Source organism: Benincasa hispida, chromosome 6 (genome assembly GCF_009727055.1).
Source record: "Benincasa hispida cultivar B227 chromosome 6, ASM972705v1, whole genome shotgun sequence".
Lineage (NCBI taxonomy): Eukaryota > Viridiplantae > Streptophyta > Magnoliopsida > Cucurbitales > Cucurbitaceae > Benincasa > Benincasa hispida.
The window spans coordinates 20,761,558-20,775,183 of NC_052354.1; the positions used below are offsets into that span (position 1 = coordinate 20,761,558).

The 13,626-nt window shown below is 36.1% G+C and overlaps 1 protein-coding gene across 1 annotated transcript; it reads right to left on the reverse strand.

Moving 5' to 3' along the window:
* Window positions 1–222: 222 nt before the first annotated feature.
* On the reverse strand, window positions 223–13,380 carry LOC120079378 (protein SHORT ROOT IN SALT MEDIUM 1). The gene is made up of 22 exons (XM_039033541.1): window positions 13,259–13,380; window positions 13,011–13,124; window positions 11,936–12,136; window positions 9,014–9,310; window positions 8,772–8,872; window positions 7,821–8,543; window positions 7,678–7,723; window positions 6,516–6,608; window positions 6,378–6,433; window positions 5,718–5,835; window positions 4,757–4,968; window positions 4,612–4,675; window positions 4,322–4,495; window positions 3,699–3,729; window positions 2,428–3,530; window positions 2,256–2,330; window positions 2,049–2,123; window positions 1,620–1,955; window positions 996–1,283; window positions 873–914; window positions 673–735; window positions 223–518 (listed from the first exon to the last, which is right to left on the reverse strand). The coding sequence occupies exons 2-22, from the start codon at window positions 13,083–13,085 to the stop codon at window positions 429–431; spliced, it is 4,263 nt and encodes a 1,420-aa protein (XP_038889469.1). The 5' UTR covers window positions 13,086–13,124; window positions 13,259–13,380; the 3' UTR covers window positions 223–428.
* Between the last annotated feature and the right edge of the window lie 246 nt (window positions 13,381–13,626).

The following is a 13,626-nucleotide window of genomic DNA, read 5'->3' on the forward strand; positions in this document are numbered from 1 at the left end:
TTTTCGTTTTTTAAAATTAGGCATAGACACTACTTTCACTCCCTTTCAATTTATTTTTCTTAATGATTTAAAAATCCAAACCAAATATTGGGGGAAAAAAACTTCTAAAAATTTATTTTTTAAAAAACGAATGGACTAAAAATTCAACCATAGTACAATAAACGTTTTAAAAACTATCCGTTGAGGGGAAAAAGAAAAACTCAACATAAAGTTAGGAACGAATTGACTAATTATGCCAAGTGATTTTTTTTTTTAATCTCATTTAAATAAACTACAATCACATTTATCTCCAACCGTTGAAAAGTTTCGATCTAAATATGAACATAGATAATTTCAAAACTGCCCAAATATTCAAAGTTTCAGGCAAAAAAAAAAGTCAAAATTAACAAAAAAATAATAAATCTGAGTGAATGCTCCATACTACAATTTCAAATGTCGGACATTCGTACTAGTTTGCCATAAAGGATCCGATCATCTCTTCCAGTATTGCTCTCCAACAGTGCACTGTGAACAAGCTCCTGATATATATATATAATAATATATAGATTTATGGGTTAAACAAAAAAAAACAAAAAAAAAAAAAAAAAAAAAAACATCATTATCAAATTTGTATCCACCAAGTAAATTGAATGATAAATTCGGTTTTAAGCTACTAACAAACTGGCTTTTTACCTTTACATCCCTGTGAGAAAGGAACTTCCCCATATTGTGGATAACCATTCTCATGTCTTCAACCTGATAGATAACAACACGAAATCCAGTTTTTAATTTCATGATGTGAAAATCTCTAGTTCTTTCTTCCTTTCCTTGTATGTATATATGTGAGATACAACCAACAGAAAAAGCAAAATCCAAAGAACAATTAAATTTACCCGAATATAGCCAACTAGGTTTCGATCGAAGAACCTGAAAGCCTGTTTCAGAGAACCAAAATCAGCAAGAATGTAAAAGTAAGCTTTCCGCAAAAGAGTTAGGTTGGAAGATTGGTAAAGCACCTGTAGTAGCTCCTTGTCTACCACTGCCTCTTTGGGAGGTGAAACTTCTTTCTTCTTCATCTCCACCTCCACCCCTCTTTTATCGGACTCCGTTGTTTTCTTGCTAACACCCTCCGGGTTTGACCCCTTGGCTTCTTCTTCACGTTGACTTCCTGCAACATTTTCAGGCTCTACATTGGCTGCTGCTGTCTTTGCCTCTTCGTTCAATTCAGTCTTAGCATCCTCTTCATTGGTTCCCATTGTAGTATCCTCTTCATCATTGGTTTCAACTGTAGCATCAGCTTCATTCTATTACCACAAGTAAAACAGACTGTTTCAAAATATTGTCTCATGAAATAGAATTTTATAGAATAATTAAACTCTATACATAAGAGATATAAAATATAGAATACAATACATTAGAGATATAAAAGATAAATTACAAGAAAATAATAATAATAATAATAAAGTAGAAGAGCACAGGCACACCACACACTTCAGAGCCCTACACATGCTTTCTGAGAGATTGTCCCGCCTCAAATCATTAACTTAATTTCATTAAAATTTCCAAAATAAGCAAACAGTTCCTTCCAAATGATTCTGTGGTGGGGGGGTGGGGGTGGAGAAGAGAGAGAAGGAAGATGCCTCATTAGATGAATTGTGTTGAGAACTTGTGTCATCGAGTTCCTCGTATTCTTCAGGATCTTCCTCAGGGTCTTCTTCAGGCTCCTCACCGTAATCTGTTTCAGTTTCCATCTTCGTCTCATCAACATGACCAGCCGAGTCATTCCCCTCCACTGCAGGTGTTCCGGCATCTGCTTGAGACAGACTTAATGATTCTGGTTCCACAGATTTATTTTCAATAGGAATGTCGGTAGTCTTTGGTCGTTTTGGTGATGATTTTTTATTGTCTTCCTTGTGGATTTCCTCCCGTTGCCGTTTTCGTTGATTTCTCTTTGCCACAAACTTGACACGCAATTTCTATGCCAAAATAAAAAATAGAATAAATATTAAAAAAAAAAAAATTAATACCATCAGGAACAATAATTTAACTGCCTCAAAGGCTCATGCAACCTGGAGGAAAGTTAAAATACGGGATCCCATCTGATACTGAAGCATTTCATAGAGTGACTCGGCAAAGAGTGAAAGCTGAAAAGGAAAAAGAAAATGCAACATAAGTAGGCAATAAACCAGTAAATATTGCATTCAATCAGTAAATCGAGAACTTCAATAAAAAGAACTTTAGGAAGAGAAGGCAATGAAAATCTTCCTTGCTGCTACCTCAAATGTTGATTCTTCAATGTCTTTGTCCGTATACTCCAAGAGCGAGTCAAGGGAAAGTGACAATGATCGACACTGTATTGCACAATTAAAACGAGATACAATTAAGACATGCTGTTATAGGATGCACCTTAGTTATTAATGTAAATGCATCTGGCTAAAATGAACCTACTTTGGAATCCTTGCTCCATTTTGTTTGTAGTATCAGCCCAGGATGTCGAGGAGGTTCTTCAGACTTTCTCTTTTCTTTTGATTCTTTGTTTGGTTTGCTTCTAGACTCATCTTTACCCATTTTCTCTTTCTCATCTTTTGATTGTTCACCATCTTTAGACTTTTCTCTCTTTCCATCACTACTATCTTTCTCACCAACTTTTTGTTTGTCAGCCAAATTGGTCACAGGACCAATTTCCTTGCCAGTTTCCTTGTCATTCTTCACAGGCTCTTTCTCACCCTTCTTCAAATTTACGGAATCACGCCGTTTTAACATAGTAGGCGATATCGACTTTGATTTAGGAATCTTTTCTTGTTTATCATCTGTAGTGGACTTCTCTACATTCTGTGTTTCATCTGTTGTAACCTTCTTCTCGCTCCCATCACCATCTTCACCTTTTTTAGAAGCTTCCTCGACAGTAACTTTCTTTTTAGGTACCCTCTTAATTACTTTCTTTTTCACCGTCGTTCTCACAACAGCATCTTGACCTACTGTTGCATTAGGATCTGAATTATCCTTAGACTTATCCTCAGAGCAGTCCATTTCGTTTTCTACTTTCGGAAGTACATCTTTAGTTTTTTCATTGTGAGGAATTTTTCCCACCCGTTTAATTACTTTTTTCTTTCCAGGTGTCTTGACAGCCGCAGCATCATTTGAAGGTTGATCCGATGGAATGTCAGAGTTCTGCTCTCCATCAACCTTTTCATCCAGTTTGTCATTTTTCTTGCTGGCTGCATCACCAACTGTTTTGGCCTTTTGTTTGACAATTTTCTTGACAATCTTCTTTTTTCCAGATTTCACAGTGCCACTTTTCTGTGTACCACCAGCTACTTCTCCTTGATCTGGTTTCTCAACATTTTGAGGTTCCTTGCCTCTTTCTTCTGCATCCTTGCTTTCAAGTTTTGTGCTACTTGCATTACCCCTTCCCTCGGATGTATTCCCTTTGTCCCCTTTGTCACTCTTTTCCTTTTTATCTATGTCGGTTTGCCTGGTTGACACACAGTGTTGCTCTTTTTCAAGCTTATCAATGATTTTAGTATCTTTTGTTGATTCCATTTCTTTGACTACGAAAATAAATAGCAAGGGAATGTTAACATTTTAGTAGTAAATATAATAAAGTCAATAGTGTCTTTTAAGTAGATAAGCAACAGAAAAGTAGGGGATGATAACATTTTAGTAGTAAATAATAAAGTCAATAGTGTCTTTTAAGTAGATAAGCAAAAGAAAAGTACCTTCCTTCCCTTCCTTTGCTTCCTTGGATATTTGAGATTTCAACTTTTAAGAACTTAACATGAGTCCAAGGCAACCATGTTAACCAAGGATTGGAAGGACAAGGAAATGAATCTGTAAATGACTAAACAAAACTGTGGTCCCACAAGAAACTTTAATTTAAAGTATAGCAAGCCATCCCCATGACCAATATTTTCTTTAAAGCAATGCAGCATGAACTTACCCACATAACGCAAATAAATAACTTATATTTGAAAAGGCACACAATACCAAATCTTTGAACAACAGGACTTGAAAGGATATGAATGTTCAATGACAGAGAAGGTAAGTTGTATATACAGATTCCAGTCATTCATATATAAGAAATTCATAATATTAATTCATGCTTGGTCATCTCTTCGTCCTATCAAAAGTTCGTCTCAATAATGACACAACAGCTGGAATATCATCCTCATCTTTTAGAAAGTTCCGGCCCAAGTTGTATTACACACATTTAAAAACTTGTTTTTCATTAACAGGTAACAGCTAACAGCCATAAGCTCTTCAAATAAAAAGCGGAAGAATAATAATATGCCTCAATGTTCATGAAAGCTTCTACTTAGAACAAAACAATAGAAACACAAACCTCCTTTTTTGGTGCAATATGGCGCTCTCGATCAGCAATAGCCTTTTTGTGTGCAAGCCATTGTTCCTTCCACATATTTAGTGAAGGGAGACAATCAGATAAATCTGGAACAAATAGTACCGAGACTTCTTTATGGCTGAAAACCCCATCCTTGCCATATCTATCATAATGTATCTGATGAGACAAATACCTTCAAGTGTCAGCTCTTTAATTACAAAAAATAAACGAAGTTATATACTCAACATACAGCTAACAGACACAATCAGGTTTAAAAGTATTATAAATATGACCTCTAAGAAACGATTCCAGTGGTGGCAGTTTTGCAAGTCTAGTTGTGTAACATCCTTTGCATATCTGGACATAAAGAAGGCACAAGTAAGACAAAGCAGCAATGCTCTTTCTCACATACAAACATAGGGAGCACACAACACAAACCTAAGGGCCGTTCGCACTAAAGCATCATCATCAACTGAAGGATCACCACCATCAGACGATTGCCATGGACCACCAATTGCCATGAAACTGCGGTCTTTCTTAAGAATTGCAAACCTAAGGATATTGCAAAAGTGGGGTATGCGGTCGTCCAAACTTCTCTCAGATGACAACTCCTCAAGAGCATTCTTACTGATACCACTCATCAAAATAACCTGAACCAAACGATAAAAAAGATAAATGAGCAGCAGGGTACTAAACTAATTTTCCTTCACCTACTTTAAATTCAAAATGAAAGAGATAGGAATAAAAACTAAAATGGTCAACCTCAATGAGGAAAAATATGTACAGATACCGAAGTGTATTTTCCACCAACTATAAAGTAGTTCATGTACAATGATCGGTCATTTTTTGTGAATTAATGCATGTTCTACTATGATGCATGAGCATCCACTTCAACTTATATAGGTGACTAGTAGCATAGTTAATCTTCAATGCTCAGTGCAGGGTTCCCAAAATTCGGTCCATAAAAGTACCTTTCTCAGCCCTCCAGTTAAGATCAAGTGTAGTACTAGGACCTGTTCTTATCAGTAAAGTATGGTCCATAAAGCATCATTTCTCCTCCATTCACAGTGTAACAGAAAACAGCAATAAGCATATCACCAAAGAAAACATTACCTTATCCTTAGATCTTCAATATATACATCATTCAGGGAAATAAATTTGTATTTTAACATTTGTAATGATATATATATTAGGGAAAATACTTAATTTCCAAGGAGATGTTACAAGTAGAAAAGGATCATTAAAGAAGGCAAGGGCATAATTGACCAGCAGATTATACTTCCTTGAATAACACACGAAATCAAAGCACGGTTTGCAGAAGGCACAAGAACATAAAGGGAATTCTATGAGAAACAGAGTGATTGTAGTAAACATCAAAAACAAGTTCCTAGCAACCCACCTTCACATTCCATACTGTATTGACATGATCTGGTTTATCAGGTTCTCTAGCCATAAGCTCATCGGAATGCTCTTTTGAGCTAGATACAGTCCCTTCTTCAATAAAATCATGCTCAAAACTGTAGCAACAAGGATGCATTACTATTAGATTGGTACTTATTCTTTCCTAATACACTCTTTGATCAACAAACAATCATTCAAAACTCACAACATAACATCCACAGGTAATAACTAATAAGTATGCAAAGAGGAACGGATGCTCAAGTTACTGTTTATTATATAACGTTGAAAAAATAGGAGAAAGGTTGAATTTCTGTTTTTTATCATGCCAGAGTCCTAAATGAATTAAACGAAACCTATCCTTATGGTTTTTTCCATAAAACTCAGAAGCTCCATCAAAGTGGCAGAACCAGCAATAGAAGAAAACAAAAAATAAAGCTGCAGCTTATGCTTGATGCAGAATAAGCATGGACACAGACATGCATAAAATAGGCAGAAATAAAATGCTCAACCCAAATGGGGCCATATAATATAATTTCCGACCCTCAACTTTGACAAAAGGAAAAGGGAGGGAGACAAAAATGTGCATGAACTTTATTACAATGCACTCCCCAAGAAGTTACAAGAAAAGTTTCAAACTACACAAGGAAGAAATAAATACCTGACAGGCGTATGAATGGAAAGGTTGAGTTTCTCCTTGGGCCAATTCACAATAACCTAGATTAGTTAAAAACATCAGGTCCAAAGATCTACCATCAATCAATTAATGAAAACTCCTAAAACACGTATAATTGTGAACCTTCGAAAACTCTGGGGATATGAAGAGTCGGGGATATCGCTTTTCTAATGACAGATAATCCCGTTGTAAATCTACTAAACTGTGTGCATACACCTGCAAGTAATGATAATTAATATCCACAAAGGGCCGGGGAAAGGCAAGAATCACAACAGAAAATCATTGGTTGCAACAGCAAAAGAAATGCAAAAGCAAGAAGACAGCTACAAAGAACAGAGAAACAATTTCCATGGAGTAGTAAAAACAATTTGCTTTCATGAGATTATTACCATCCTAACATGTTCTTACTCAACTATTACAAATAAGAGAAACATTAACAATCATTCAAGTCAAATTAAAACCAAAAAGAAATTTCATTCCAGTCTTTTTGGGATAAACAACGGAAGCACAAGATAAAGATTGACTCCTAATATATTCCAGGAGCTCAGAAGATTGGCCACGCTGCTCCCAAAAACAATGCATGATTACATCACAATTGCAAAACGAACTATATGCCTCAAAAGCAGCTTGTTCCAGAAGAATGGGGATTCAAGGAAGACAATGAGCAAATGGAAACCAAGTGGAACCAATGAAGAACATGAAAACGCTTCATGATAGGTAATATATCACAATTGCAAAAAAATCAAATTAAAAAAAGTATCACGGTAATTTGTTCCAGAAGAGTGGGAAAGTCAAGGTACGCAATGAACAAATAGAATCTTGGAGGAGCAAATGGCGGGCTGAAAAAGAAAATGAATGCAAGAGAAACTTTTGGGAACATGAAGAAACTCAAGTGTAAGGACATAGAGAAGGAAGGAGAAGAAACTGGGCTTATTATTGACAAACCCTTGCTTTTTGTCAAGGAAGGAAACGAACAAATGGAATCCAAGCAACCAATGAAAAAACAAATCAGAAAACAAATTCTGGGAAGTGAAGAAACACTGAATCAGAACCAACAATATAAAAGAGAGGGAGACAAACAAGGGTTTAGATAATTTTAGGACTCAACACTAATTCCAGGTCAAGAAGCAAAGGAAAGAATAAGATGGAGAAAATCTGGAGCAAACGCGAATTAAATCCGATAAAGTCCAGTCCAGTCCCTAAACTACGAACAGGAAGGAACCAGATATTTAATGGGATATATCTCGTCAAAATCATTGAATGACTGAGCTCCAGATCTTTTTACCTTGCAGACATATTCTCTCCTTTTTTCTTTAACGGGTGAGTGTTGCCTTCAGCATTAAAGAACACTGAGTTAGTTATAATGGACCAACAAAAGATTCTGCATGGGGAACTATAGGAGGGTCAAAAATAAACATCAAGATCCACCTATGCAAAGCTTCATAATGTGGAGAATCTCGGCGTAGTGGTCTCCCCTCCTTCGTCAAAGAGGAACCACGTCTGTCCTTAGAAACTCTTGGTGGAGTGCGTTCGCGCCTAATTTCAAGCCCACGTTTGAATTCTCTGTCTCTTTCTTTCTGTCTTTCCAAGATCCGCTCTCTTTCCCGTTCTCTTTCTCGTTCTCTTTCTCTTTCACGTTCACGTTCTCGTCGTTCTCGTTCCCGCTCTCGTTCCCGTTCTCGTTCCCGTTCACGTTCGCGTTCTCGTGCCTTCTCCCTTTCTCTTTCTTTCTCTCTAATGCGAAAACGCTCCCTCCGACGTTCCTCCTCTCTAAGCTCGAATTCACGAAGATAACCAGCTCTATCATCTTTGTGTTCGTCAATCCTTGGATGGCTACTATGTGTCAACATACTGCCTGAATAATCTGACTCAAGAGAAGTTCCATGAAGCCCTTTCCCTGCAGCATAGTCTCTACCTGGTGGCAAGCTCACTCCATAACCTGGATTTGATGAACTCTGGGAGTAGATAAGTTCATCCACATTTCTACGCGGAGCAGCTCCTAAAATTGATGTCGAATGTTGCCCACTATAAGAAGAATTAAGCACGGACACATTGCGAGGATCAGCATCTACTCTTACTCCTCCATAAGAGAGAAGTTCTTGGGTTGAGTGACGACTAGCAGCAGCTTTTGCTGCAAGATAATCATTTTGTCTGCCAGAAATGTCCCGCTACTTAGCGTCATAAGAAACAGACTTTCATCTTATTCATTCTATAGACTAACACCAATAAAAGCAGAATGAAAAAACTGAAGAATTTAGCTGTTTTATCGTTTTGAATATTGGACGAGTCATATAATCACAAACTTCCAAATTTCCATAGAAAAAATAAGCCAACCTTGACTGATTGCAACATAAAAATGTGCTGACCAAAAGACTGTACCTTGAGCTCCCATCAAGGGCATCTGATTGCAGAGATTGAGTTTTTAGCAACTGCTCTTGACGAAGCAGTGACATCTGATCCACACGGTCATACGAGTCAGCCTGTTAGAACACAACAGAGAAAGAATACCATCATGAGAACACCACACCTAAACAGATCATCCAAAGCTCATAATTTTCTGCAAAGGAAGAATTGAGGAATTAACAACATATGACCCCAAAAAATTCCTACAGAAACCATACATGACGTTGATGTCCAAAACCAACAGAAGATTCAGAAAATCGCCCAGCTGCATCAGTGTTCAAATCCCTCCCTAAGTAAGCACTCTGACGTTCACTGTATTGCCGCCTATCAAGAGTAGGATACTCAGTAACCTTTTCAGTGAACAACTGATCAGTTCTATGACCATAACCATGGTTTGAAGATGATATATAGTCACTTGACAGAAACTTGGGGGAATCAGAAATGGCTGAGGCATAGCCTCCCCGACCTTCCAAAGCTGATGGAACACTGGTCCCTTTGGCAGTCAGTGGAGGGCCCTGTAATTGGAAAAATAGATTAATAATTTAGCATCAATGTTGGGTAAAAATGAGATCTCAATTATTCATCTACCGCAAATTTGTGAGACCTAAGGATGGCCCACAAGGCTGCATCCCAACTAACTTTTGCTCTGAATAAGAAACTGACGATACTAATGGAAGTGAGAGAGATAGTTAAGATGATAAAGAAACATCTAATGCAAGATGTAATATGGAATTCCAATATCAAACATCATTATAAATGGAAAAAACACTAATTGATAACTCACAGATGCCACGACTTAACCATCTACAAAGAAAAGTTAATGTCCTCAAAACTCATATTCAAATGGCCATAGATTATGTTATGACCACAGTCACCAAGCCATCCAAAGGGGGTAATGCATTAAACCAATATTCATGATTCTAGTAAGAAATTCTCAACCCAAATAGGCTTTGGTAACATGTGAATCAAGTCAAGCTCAGGACTAAGCACTCCATTAGAGCTCTTTACAAAAATAGTAAGAACGTGGACATTTTGAAATTATTTGCAAAAATATGGCTATTTTTTGTTATCTTTAATGGGTTACGTCTCTTCATTGGAATAATGAAAAGAGTGTAACGCGCAAGATACAATAATGTAGAAAAAGAGACGCAACACATTAATGATAAGTGACATTGCCACGTCACCACCTTGGATTCAAGAGAACCAAGAATCATAACCATCCAAATAATTTGAAAAGAAATAATAACGATTTAGATAGAAGTATATGTTTTTTCAATTAAGATTTTTTTATGATAGAAAAATGGTTTAGAATATGTATTTTCTTATTTTGGATTGATTTTTGGTCTTTATTTAGATATAAACAGAAATTTTTCTTTTATCATACATGTATCTTCATTATATCCAATTTCCTTGTGGTAGCGTGTTGTGTCTCTTTGCAACCCAACCCTATAGTTGCTGCATTTTTTTGAACAGACAGACCCCAATAAAGGCCTAAAGAAAGCCTATTTTTGCAAATAGTTTCTGAAGTGTCCGCGTGCTTTTACCAATTTTTTTAAAGAGCTAATTGAGCACTTGATCCGTCAAGCACATGAAGAAGTAACACAAAAACAAACCTGACAATAAAGGAACACGTGAATGATGAGTTTAGCATCCTTTCTTCTAATTTCTTTTTCCCAATTTTTTCCTTCATTTTTTCTCAATATTGTTTGGCAGTCTTAGTCTATTTTCCTAATCTTTTAGGTTTTGTTTTCAATGATAATTTTAGAAGTTGATGTGGTTTTAAAATAAGAATACTACAGCACTAGGTATACAATATTTTTCAATAAATGATTTCATTCCTATTTAAAATGAGGCACTCAAGGCTTACCCCTCAACTTTCAATCAGGAAAAAACCTCGAAGCCACCTTCATCATCTCTGGGTGTGCAATTAGTACTTGTTTGTGGCATTTTTGGTTAGAACGAAACTCAAAATGGTGCTCTCTTACTGCAGATTTAAGTCTATGAATAGTTATAGCAATGTCATCCATTATTGATAACATGTTGAAGTGTCTCACAAAAATCTTCTGTTTTTTGGGGGAAATAGCACCCCTTCTATAATCAATCAACCTATATGGTGCCTCTCGTGCAATAGTTTTCTTAGGAGGGAGTTTCCTCTACCCCAACAACAAGGTTGTTTTCTTTTTCCATCAATAACATATGAGTTAGATTAGCTGTAAAGATTACAGCTCAATTATTTAGCATCTCCTTTCCAGTCTGTCTCTTCCACACAATGGATTAATGTTATTGAGGCAAACCGTTGGGAAATTTGGTTTGAAAGAAATCAAATAAATTTGAATCAGTTCCTTGATGCTGTAGGCCATTTTGAATTAATCAAGATCAAGGATTCTCCTTGGAATTCATTATATAATATTCCTGTTAGCTTTTTATTAATGATATTTTCAATAACTTTAAGGGGCTTCTCTTATAGGAGCACAATCTTCAGTCTTTCCTTTTCTTTTTTTTTCTTTTAATCTTTCTCAGTCAACACTGTTTTTTGTCAAGTCTCAGTCTACATTTTGCAGACTTCGAAATTTTTGTACTCCTTTCTATCTTTTCAATCAAAAAAGTTTTGTTTCTTGTTACAAAAAAGGAAAATGAATGTAGAATGCATATTTTATATGTTGCAATCATATCCTTTGCAATCACCAATTTTTACTGTATCATATAATTGGTCCATTCCATCTTTATTGTGAAGGTTGCTACGTTGTTAAGTTAGTCAGGAACTATCTTTTACCAAAGTTAATTAAGAGGCACTCCAATTTTTTAACAGACACCAATTTGTAACCAGCTTACCTCTTCATAAGAAGGTGGGGATATTTAAAGACCAAATGGAATGAATCTTGATAAACTACTCGATAAGTTTCACAAGAACACGACATTGGAAAGAGAGCAAGCTCAAGGAAAATGACACTAAATCTCCACCAAAACATGAACTGAACGTTTGAACAGATACCATGATGATTGTCAACTCTTTCATATGAAGAAACCCAATTCCCCATATCCCAGTCAATTTAGGCAAAGAAACTCACTGGCATAGAAAATGTGACGCAGAATAACATAATAGTCCCAAGGACGTGCAATTAAATGAGTGAGAACCTAACCTGCGGTTTGCTACTCAATGCAGCTGAGCTATACACAGAACTATACTGCCCTCCATAATGAGTGGTGCTTGATGGATGCGACCTATATGCAGCAGTATCAGCTTCCTGCGAAGCTCCCAACATTGAAGAGTGCCTAGATGCCACTGAGTGCTGTTGAGAGTCAGGTCCCCCAACAGAACTCCCAGTGAAGACACTTCCCAACTACAAAAGCACCAGAAAATGATCATAATATGAGAACAAGGATGAAAGTAGTGATAAAGGTTTACGAACCCACAAAAACAAAGCAATAATCATTTCCATTTTTTAGCGCAAAAAAATATGGGATATGTGCATTTGAACCTCCAAAAACAAGGGAAGGAACAAACATCCGCTGTGCTCGTGTTGGCAATATTCTATTTTATCGCAGGGGCTATGCTTATGTGGGCAATAATTATTTCCTAACTTTATATTTCCTTAGTTCTTAACATCCCTTAAAACAGCCAATTTTGAGTGCTGAAATAAAAGGAATCTTAAAAACCCCTAACACAAAATTCATCAATACTAGATTTTCAGAAGGCAAATCTTTTTTTTAAAAAAAAATGACAAATAAAAGGTCAAAATAATGGGTAAGAGCTCGGCAATCGGAAATAGAATATGGAGAAACATTATTCAGTCAACAACATTTGATAAACGAAAACAAAACAAGTTTTTAGGGCATGAGAGAATTAGATAGATCACATATCTAACGTCTTGTATAAATTTCTAACCACCACGACTATTGGGTACCAAATCAAATGATAACCTGGAGAGCGTATCAAAACATCAAGAATCGACGATTGGGTGCAAGATAAAATGTCAAGATAATTGTTTAGGTCGAAAGGCATGCAAAAATTGAAAATAAAACCGAGAGCGTATCAAAACATCAAGAATCGACGAACGGGTGCCAAATAAAATATCAAGATAATGTTAATATGCTAAAGACATGAAGAAATTGAATATAAAACGGAAAAGGCGTATCAACAAACGATAGGGTGTCAAATACAACATCAAGCCATTGATAGACGTGCAGAAATTGAAAATAAAGCGGAGAGCGTACATTTTGGCCATATCCAGTCTGCGCAGCATATGATGATTGCTGTCCGTAGTTACCACTGCCTCTAGACGAGTACATATTCTTCAAGTTTCAGCGAAAACGGAAGAACCCTGCAAGCTACAAAGTAGAAATTCTGGTTAGAATGATTCAGCCATCATCACAACGTAATTGACACCTCCATGAACATTGTACCGAGATTCAAAATTGAAACGAAACGGAAAAATAAGAATGGAAAATGAATTGATTCTTACTGGAGATGCGATATTGGAACACACAAGAAACCGAAGCGCGTCGATAAGGTTTCGAGAGTTTAATAGGAAACCCTAGTAACATGAAGGGATTGACTGGGAAGCTGACAAGTTTGTGAACTTATATTCGTAAACTCGTATATATATATATATATATATATATGTCTATTTTATTTATTATAAACTTAAAAATAATAATTTAAAATTATTTCACTCCGATTACCATTTGATCTCTATTTGCGTTTTTTTATTTTGTTTTTGAAAATTAAGCCTATTTTCTTTTTATTTCTTACTGTGATTTAGGTTAAATTTTTAGCAAAAACAAGTATTTAAATATTGAAATAGTGTATGTAAACTTTAATTTTCAAAAA

Coding starts and splice junctions, on each gene's coding strand:
- LOC120079378 (XM_039033541.1), bottom strand. CDS start 13,085: ATGTACTCGTCTAGAGGCAGTGGTAACTACGGACAGCAATCATCATAT. Junction 8,873..9,013: donor GTTTTGGACATCAACGTCAT/GTATGGTTTCTG, acceptor GTGTTCTAACAG/GCTGACTCGTATGACCGTGT. Junction 1,284..1,619: donor AACACAATTCATCTAATGAG/GCATCTTCCTTC, acceptor TTGTGGTAATAG/AATGAAGCTGATGCTACAGT.